Source organism: Micropterus dolomieu, linkage group LG23 (assembly GCF_021292245.1).
Source record: "Micropterus dolomieu isolate WLL.071019.BEF.003 ecotype Adirondacks linkage group LG23, ASM2129224v1, whole genome shotgun sequence".
NCBI lineage: Eukaryota > Metazoa > Chordata > Actinopteri > Centrarchiformes > Centrarchidae > Micropterus > Micropterus dolomieu.
This window is the reverse complement of record NC_060172.1, coordinates 19,923,963-19,932,983: the sequence shown is the minus strand read 5'-3', so window position 1 is coordinate 19,932,983 and position 9,021 is coordinate 19,923,963. Positions and strand designations below refer to the sequence as shown.

General features: G+C 45.2%; 1 protein-coding gene across 2 annotated transcripts; it reads right to left on the bottom strand.

Moving 5' to 3' along the window:
• Positions 1-591: 591 nt before the first annotated feature.
• ccna1 (cyclin A1) lies at positions 592-3,931 on the bottom strand. 2 transcript variants are annotated; one of them, XM_046039888.1, is made up of 9 exons: positions 3,674-3,931; positions 2,691-2,849; positions 2,382-2,601; positions 2,182-2,297; positions 1,823-2,049; positions 1,451-1,655; positions 1,216-1,329; positions 972-1,033; positions 592-783 (listed from the first exon to the last, which is right to left on the bottom strand). In XM_046039888.1, the coding sequence occupies exons 1-9, from the start codon at positions 3,674-3,676 to the stop codon at positions 732-734; spliced, it is 1,158 nt and encodes a 385-aa protein (XP_045895844.1). In that variant the 5' UTR covers positions 3,677-3,931; the 3' UTR covers positions 592-731. The 2 variants fall into 2 exon arrangements, with proteins under 2 accessions (XP_045895844.1, XP_045895843.1); XM_046039887.1 differs by having other exon boundaries at positions 972-1,105; positions 3,674-3,930.
• Between the last annotated feature and the right edge of the window lie 5,090 nt (positions 3,932-9,021).

Genomic DNA, 9,021 nt, shown 5'->3' with positions numbered 1-9,021 from the left:
CATTTGCTCTGACATGCACTGTGAGCTGTAAGGTCTTATATAGACAGGTGTGTGGCTTTCCTAATCAAGTCCAATCAGTATAATCAAACACAGCTGGACTCAAATGAAGGTGTAGAACCATCTCAAGGATGATCAGAAGAAATAGACAGCACCTGAGTTAAATATGAGTGTCACGGCAAAGGGTCTGAATACTTATGACCATGTGATATTTCAGTTTTTCTTTTTTAATAAATTAGCAAAAATTTCTACATTTCTGTTTTTTTTCTGTCAAGATGGGGTGCTGAGTGTACATTACTGAGAAATAAAATGAACTTTTTTGATTTTTGGAAAATGGCTGCAATGAAACAAAGAGTGAAAAATTTAAAGGGGTCTGAATACTTTCCGTACCCACTGTAACTATTCACTCAGGGACGTGACATGTAGCATTACAATGAGACATGAAATGTGACACATAAAGCTTGAAAATATTTTAGAATCACTCTAAACGATAGTGAAGATGTTTATGATTTAACACTTATTTTTTAATTGATAACTTACCAGCTTTAAACACCTTTTGCATGAACACCTGCAAGTATTAAAATTCTTCAGATATGTTTTTTTAAAGTAATTTATTGTATTGCAAAAATTTCAGCGTCCAGATGGGTAAAGCATGTAGCATCAGATGTGTTTGTTTTTGTTCTCAATCCTATTCTATTCTGGCACAAGTGTCATGAGAAAGGTGGAGCACTGACTCATAGGAAAGGCAGCGCAGCAGGTGGAGTGATCCATGAAACACGACAATACCTATGTATGGAGAGAAAAAAGAGCTTCACATAGAGATGTAAAATTGTGTCCAGAATGCATTAACAACCAAGACAAACTGCAAACTACACATAAACAATCCCCAAAACATGTAGTTTACATAATGTGATTGTAATGTTGTCTTAATATATATATATTTATTTATATCTATAGATTAAAAGCTTACTTACTTTGAACTTTTATACTTTTCCCTGGTGGCCTGTTGTGGGCGACTCTCTGCACTGATGTATAGCTTGTGGAGGTCAGTCAGGCAGGGCACAATTTCACCCACGGTATAACCGGTAAAGGCGCGTAAGGAATCAGGCTAAAATATTTTTAAAAATGGCCTAAAAAGTCATGTTATGGTCTAATTCCATAATACATTCTCATAAAAGGGGCTCTTAGCACTCAAGACAATGATCTGGACAAACCTACCCAGAGAGATTTGTTTACAGTGTAGTTGGCTAGGCAGTAGGTTCCGGCTGCCATTATAGATGGGGTGTACTGTAGGAATGGATCAATTTCCAGTAGGCTTAGCTCTGCTACATACTAGAAGCAGAAAAAAAGACCACATCAAAATATGATCAAGGGACATGGAAAACTGTAATGTCAAAGGCAGCGGGGATAAACCTATAGTCTGGCTAGCATTTGAGTTATTGAGTATGCTCACCAGGGCAAGGTTCTCTGTGTTGGCACAGACAGAGTGGATGGACATGAAAAGCCTAAGGAACTGGTTTGTGGTGGGGGCTGCCATGTTGAAAGCCAGAACTTTTAGGAAAACGTGCTCCATCCGCACTAACTGATTCTTAGTGTAGGTGCTGTCTGTGATGTACACAAACTCATTCAGCTCAGGAGGGAAGATCTCCTCATATTTTCTACAAGGTGAAAGATCAGGCGTCATCAGGTTATAAATTGCCATCAATCATCTGAGCCAATGCTACTCCAATAAGGTGGGCTCTTACCACAACCACAAAACAATATATAACAAATCAATAACTGGATGGGAGAAGTATCAAATCTTCAGAAACGCAAACATGCTTACGCAGCAATCAGTAATGCAGCTGTGCCAACCAGCTGCAGCTTGCCCCGTTTCACATATGCTGTGCAGGAGAGAAAGCGGTCCAAATAGTTGACAGCAAGGTGCAGAGTTTCAGAACGAAGCTTGTATTCCTGGATGACTTCCACCAGCCAGTCCACCAGGATGACCCGCATCTCATTGGTGATCTCTGGATGTTTCTCTATGTAGCCTGGGTTTGGCCTGAACCTCATCTGGCATTAGAAACAAAAGTATTTCCAGTGAAACAAGGAGCAAAACCTCCTAACGACAACGTCTTTAATGCTACTTATATACAGTAATGTAAAAGAAATTATTTAGTGCTCATAGTACAGATAATTTCGCACTTCACTCTCCCTCAAGTGCCGGTGAATGTCCTCTGAATACTCTGACACACGCAGCACTTCCTCTGACATCAGGGATTCATCTTGTTCAGACTGCATAGAAGCATCCTGGTATGAACCTACAAGAGCAAACAGCAGTCGGGTAAAGTATAACAAAAAAGTCTACTAAACATACCAGGTGTTTTGGTTTTTGCCAAACTCACTTGAACTCAGCTCCAGCAGGAGACGCAAATCTTCATTTCGCAGGGCAGCAATTTCGGCATCTGTGTAATAGCTGTCCGAGACCACTTCTTGGCCAGAGGTGGCAAGAACAACTTCACAAGCCTCTTCAACATACACGTCATAGCTGGAACTTGAGGGACAGCCGAGGAAGGCTAGCTGGGAGCTGTCTGAGATCGAACTGTGTTTGGAAAATTGGCTTCCCTGTGGATTGCCAGGTTAAGTTGAAATTTGAATGCTCTGAGAGGGGAAAGTGAATTGAAAATCACAAAGTTTGTGCCTCTCCGGCTTACCTGGCTGAGGGGTCGACAGCGCTGCTCATTTTCTGACAACACACCGAGCACTGTGCGCTGCTTGGTCCGCTGGGCCTGCAGTGCATCTGTTTTGCTTGATGGTGCACTATTCTCTTTGCTGGTGTGACTGCCGCAATGGGCATTTTTACTGGAGTTCATCTTTAAACAAGGACATGGGGAAAAATAACGTTAAAAAAACCTGGCCAACATGGTGTTAAGGTGTGTAAATTATTACATATATACCATACCATATTATGTTGATTTGTCAATTTCCTGTATAATAGGCCTGTGGTTCCCAACATGGAGGTCAGGACCCCGAAAGGGGTTGTAAGATAAATCTGAGGGGTCCCAATATGATTAAAATGATAGCAAACATGAATAACAATTACTGTTACTTAATTTAATTACTTGCTTTTTACTGTGAAATATTGGATTGTTTTAGCTCTTCTGGCCTCTAAAAATGATTCAAATGAAACAAGGTTTACAATAATAAATGGAGAGCATCAAATCTTCACACTGGGACCAGTGAATGTTTGGCATGAAAAATGACTGGAATGATTAATTGATTGCTGAAAACAGCAATTTCGATTCACTGATTAATAATTTCAGTTCTGCACATAAAGCTCCAAAAACAAATCAAGAAACAGAAAAATAAAAGTAAGTACTAGTAGTCAACTTTTACTGGACAATGGTCTATGTTCCACATTGGCAAAAAAGAAAAGAAAAGTGTGGAAAACCAGTGAGTCCTGCAGTGTGAAATTTGGTGGACAAGTCTAAATTCTGAAGGTGGAAATATTATCACCATGGTTACAAGAATATATCAGTGTCCATCAATCACAGATAAAGACAAACGAGATGGAAAACCAAGGCTGCAAACGAAGTGCATCACCTCAGTGTATCACAGAGCACAGCCCAGCTATTGTTTCCTGTGGGTTTCACATATATAACTATCATCCATCATCTGTTCCTAACTGCAAACTCACCATAATCAGGATGAACGTAGTTAACAGTTTTACGTTAGGATAGGAAGGTGGGGAAATTTCACTGGCGACCCAAACGGATTGATTGCCAGCAACTTCCTTATTTGTCGCTTATCTGGAGACGATCAGCGACTTCTCGCTGCGTTCAAGCGACCTAAAGCAGCTTCCTGGATGTCCTTTGTCAGTCCAGCCGGGGGGGCTTTTTTTCAGGTTGCCTTGTAAACGGATCAGCTTCCTCCGAACGGCTCTCTGTCCAATCACTTGCCCGAACACAACAGCGGACAGTCAACGACGTTGTGCGTCAGGAATCCCTCACTGAGCTACACATTTAAATACATTAATTTAATTTTATAAGGACTTTGTTTTGACAACAGTTTTGCACGACTATCTCTAGTACAAGTACCTGGTTTGTAGTGCATCACATGGATAACTTTCTCTTGCTTGCACTTAAGCAGACAGACAGACATCTGTATTGGGGATTTAATCAGAAAGTCCAACAACTGTTTGTAAATTTAATGGTGTTTCTCACTATGATGTCAACTGGCACATAGCTTGGACACCACCACTTCACCTCAACAATAAAGTATTTTTTGTTAAGTTGTCTTACTATTAATTACAGATGCTAATACCGCAATAAAGCAATCTCTCAGCCTACTGCTGTCAGAAATGGTAAAGGGTATATAAGCACGCCGGCACATAGAACACATTAGCCCTTTCTATGAAGCAAGGCACTCCAGGCGGGGTGAGGTGTGGCGGACCGACGCAGTGTCTCGTTCCCCTTCTCGGGGAACAAGGGTTACATAAGTAACCCGAGACGTTCCCCTTCGAGGGAACTCGAACTGCGTCGGTGACGACACTGTGGGAACGAGATACCCACTTAGGCCGCGCTGAAACCCCGCCTGCCCCCAGCGTGCAGAACCTGACTGCACGACTAAGAGGAGAGCGCACGGGTGCTGGGTGCAGAAGGAAGGTCCAGACTGTAAAACCGGATAAAAGTGTGAGGGGTGGCCCAGCCAGCCGCGTCACACAAATCCTGGAGTGACGCCCCTGCGAGGAGGGCCCTAGAAGCCGCCATGCCTCGAGTAGAGTGCGCCCTTACGGCCATAGGTGAAGGCAAACCGCGCACCTGGTAGGCCAGGGAAATAGTCTGAACGATCCAGTTGCTGATGGTGTGTTTAGAAGCGGGGAGCCCAGCCTTGGGGGACCCGAAACACACCAGCAACTGGTCTGCTTTCCTCCACCAGTATCACAATTACCGAGCAGGTAACTGGGTCCACCGCCCGTTCTCTGCACCAGGTGGGGAACACATTTCACTTTAGGCTGTACATCCTTCTCGTGGACGGGGCTCTGGAGCTGAGCAGCGTCTCGACTGCTCCTGGTCGAGAGGGGAGATATCGCTCAAATGCCTCTACCTGAGATTTGGCGTGCTGGAACCTGTTGACGACAGCATCCACTGCTTTGCCAAACAGGCCAGAAGGCGAGAGGGGTGCATCCAGAAGAAAAGCCCTCTCCTTCCCCTGGATGCCCGAGAGGTTGAGCAACAGATGGCGCTCCGTAGCCACCAAAGCCGCCATGGATCGGCCGATGGAACGGGCCATTTCCTTGGTCACACGGAGAGTCTACGGAGCTCCGTCAGGTCCTCCTCAGAGGGACCTCCCCCTACGTCACAGTCCCGAAGGAGATCGGCCTGCTATGCCTGCAAGACAGCCATCGTGTACAGGTTGGCACCAGCTCGACCCGCTGCCATGCAGGCCTTGCCCACCAAATCGGACGTCATCCGACACGGCTTGGTGGGGAGCGGCGGCGTCTGGATGGATGAGGCGAGGTTGGGAGAGAGGTAGCTAGCCAGTGCCTCCTCCACTCGTGGCATCGCTCCGTAGCCGTGCTGTCTGATCTCCGTCACATTGCCGTAGTCCAGCCGGGGGGACGTAGACAGCCGTGCAGAGAAGGGTAGGGGCCGACGCAGGGTTGGCGCTCGGTGTTGCAGAAACCGATCGTCTAGTTTGCTGCCCACCGATGGCTGCTGCACCGCCTGTGGCCAATCAATGTGCAGCTCGGCCACAGCCCGCGTCACCACTTCTAACAACTCCTCGTATCCTGGCGAGGGCTGATGACGTTCCGTTTCCCCGAAGTCATTCTCCATGCTAAGCACATCTAGCTCCTCAGAGCCAGATCGTGCAAGCCTCTCCGGACTCACCCCTCGAGTGGGAGAAACCGAGAAACGGGCTCCCGATCGGGGACAAGGCGAGGAGGATTCGCCAGACGAGGACCGGAAAAAGGCCTCAGCCGTTCCGGCACCCTCGGCTATCTCGCGTTGCGATCCCCAGGATCGGAGCCTCCGCGACGCCTCAGCGACCGCGGGGCCTGTGCCACAGGGGGAGCGCATCCGACCATCCTCTAGAAAAAGAGCTGCTCGAGACCTCAGCACCCTCAGGGGCAGGGCCTTGCAATGGTCGCAGGCAGCCCCCTCGAGAGCTGCCTGAGCGTGCGACATACCCAGGCATGAGACGCACATCCCATGGGTATCACCTTCCGTGATGAAACGCTCACATGGAAAGACAAACTGTTGGAATCGCTTCAACATGATCTGCTTCGTCTCAACTTCAGGTAGGATGATGGAGCTTCCAAACATAGCCAGAGTGCCTGCTGAATAGAAAGAAGCTAATGTGTCCTATGTGCCGGCGTGCTTATATACCCCCTCCGGTTACGCCGTCACACACTACCGTTCTAGTAACACCAATAGGATTGGAGTAGTTTCATTCATAGTTCAGCCCTGCCACGGCCAGAGGCGTTCCCATAGTGTCGTCACCGACGCAGTTTGAGTTCCCTCGAAGGGGAACTTGGGCGTGGTGGTTATTATTATGAGTCCCTTTAAACACACTGCTCTTAAGACAGCTTTTGTCACCATGTCATGAAATGATGTCTGGACTGTTGATGAGCCGGAAAGAATGCCATTGTCACACTTGAAGCAAGTGCTGAAGAGATGGGCTATAGAGAGTCCAGTGTTGGTGACGACAGTGGTAACAGGACTGAGTCAAGTAGGGGTAAACCGGGGTGAAACTAATACGGGACGAAAGTAACAAGGCCATTTTCTCAGAGGCCTGACTGCATTTGCAGTCCAAGCTGTGACAGCATCTTCAGCACGCAACCCTTGACGGAGCTGCCAAATATCGCATGATTTTGTTATCGTTTCCCGCAACTGTTTTCGAGCACAGCAAGTAAATTTCTGAAGCAGGACTGTTTTTTACATATTTATATGATATGTTTATAATATATCCTTAATATAATCTGAAATATTCTAAACAATTCAAGTTTGGGCTGTCAGGTTACTTTTGAAACTGAATATTTAAAATAAAAATGTAATAACATTTTTTTTTTAAAGATAAAGGACAAAAGATGTTTGCAGTTACACATTAACTGTCATAATGCAAGAACTTAAGGACTCAAAGGCAGACTCGGAACAGTTCGAAGGGGTAACAAAGGGTTTTATTGAAAAGTGCAATGGAAGACTGGGTGGTAGGTTCCAACAGGGCAGAATGGAGAACATGGAGGAGGGGAGTTTGTCCAGGCAAGATGTGAGCAGAGCGGGCTGCGGCGTTCAGCAGAGTTCCCGGAGGTAGTGTGATCCTGGGCACAGAGAAAAACAGGTTGATCCAGGGAGAGACAGAAATTACACAGAATCTTACTGGAGTAGATAATTGGCCTTGACGCATGTACCACATGTGGTTAACTTACGATCTGGCAAAGAATGTGAGGAGGACTGGGGTTGAAATACTGCAGGAGCTTGATTAGTGGAATGAGGACCAGGTGCGCCGCTGGAGCCAGAGAGTGTAGCCACGCCCAGACAAACACAGACAGGGAGGACAGACAGAAAACACAGGGAAGGGGGGAACAAAAGAACACAAGGTAGTGGGGAGATTCTGCAGTACCACAACATTAACAAGGCCACAGTCATGTTTATTTATTAAATACAAGGGTGGTAACACAAAAAATCTAGCTTGTATTGTTGTGTTATTTTTGAACCACCTGTGAACCACCCTATACGGAAGTCTTGCTACATTTGTAAAAAAAATACCACCTGATATTGATAGACCACACCTGTGAGTTAGTGACCACAGCAAAAATATATCTCTGTCTGAAACATTATCTTTTAATCAGGTTTTTCTGAAAAATGGTACTTTCGCCCCTGCTCTCCCCTGAGTCAGCTCCTTATGGCCTGTTGCTTGTACTGCCAATATTTGGGGAAAGTACAGAAACTGTGAAGTGCATTATTTACTGTACTTGTCACTGTTGTCCCTGCTGCAGACGCTGTGTGGTTGCATCCCACATCAGAGGAGTGGCAGTAACTTTCCATCCCAAAGATAACACAGGAACTGAGAGTGTGTTATCTATTGTGGATAACACACAAGCTGCAAGTTGTTGCAACCTGCCCATATGCAGTAAATGGAGAAACAAGGTTTACACAGTTAATATAATAATAATAAAAACAGTGTAAAATAGATGAGACATTTGAGGACAGTAAAAAATACATACTGGACAATAAGAGAAAAGAAATAAGTTCAAGCTCCATGCTTTGTCTAAGTGAAGACGAACTTGCTGAGTGCCTGCAAGTTCTACATTGTCCATCAGATGGCAGGCTAACAATGGTCTGATGTTTTCCATCTAAAAGTCAAGCTGACGTCACACGTAACATGTCACTTCAAATTCATCCACACATCATTGCTCCATGTAATATGGTTAATTTCTGTTTTACCATTTTATGATTGTTGTATACTGTATATTGTCTACTATGTAGCAGAAGGGAGTTGCAAACTGCATATCATTTGTCAGCCCTGATGTAATATGACAATTCAAAATCCCTCGAAACCTTGAATCATGCAATCATATAGAAGCAGAGTCTAATCATGAGTCCACAACCCCAAATAGTCAAACAACAGGAATACGTTTGGATAGATTTATTACCGACCAAATCACACCATGGCCCTGTTATATCTCATTTTTGAAATCACCACAGAGCCTTTGCTCACTCAAACTCCTCAGGAATGGAGATGGTGCAAAGCAGTGAAATATTAGGCTGATTAAAAAGTGACTCTTACTCAAAGTAGTATGTATCTTTCTTTGATTGCAAACCTAGTGGGAGTTTAGATGCAGAGTTGCCTGAAATTACTAATATTAGCTGCAGCTAGAACTACAGGCAGTAAACTAGAGTCAGGTGTGGGAACCTAGGGAGGACCCAAGAGCATTAACCAAAGGCTTGTTTTGCTGTGCAGCTCTAGTGGAGCATTTGAGGATTAAGGATTCCAATTTACAATCTTTTGGACACCAGGCTGTTTCCCGGACCTTCAGCCAAG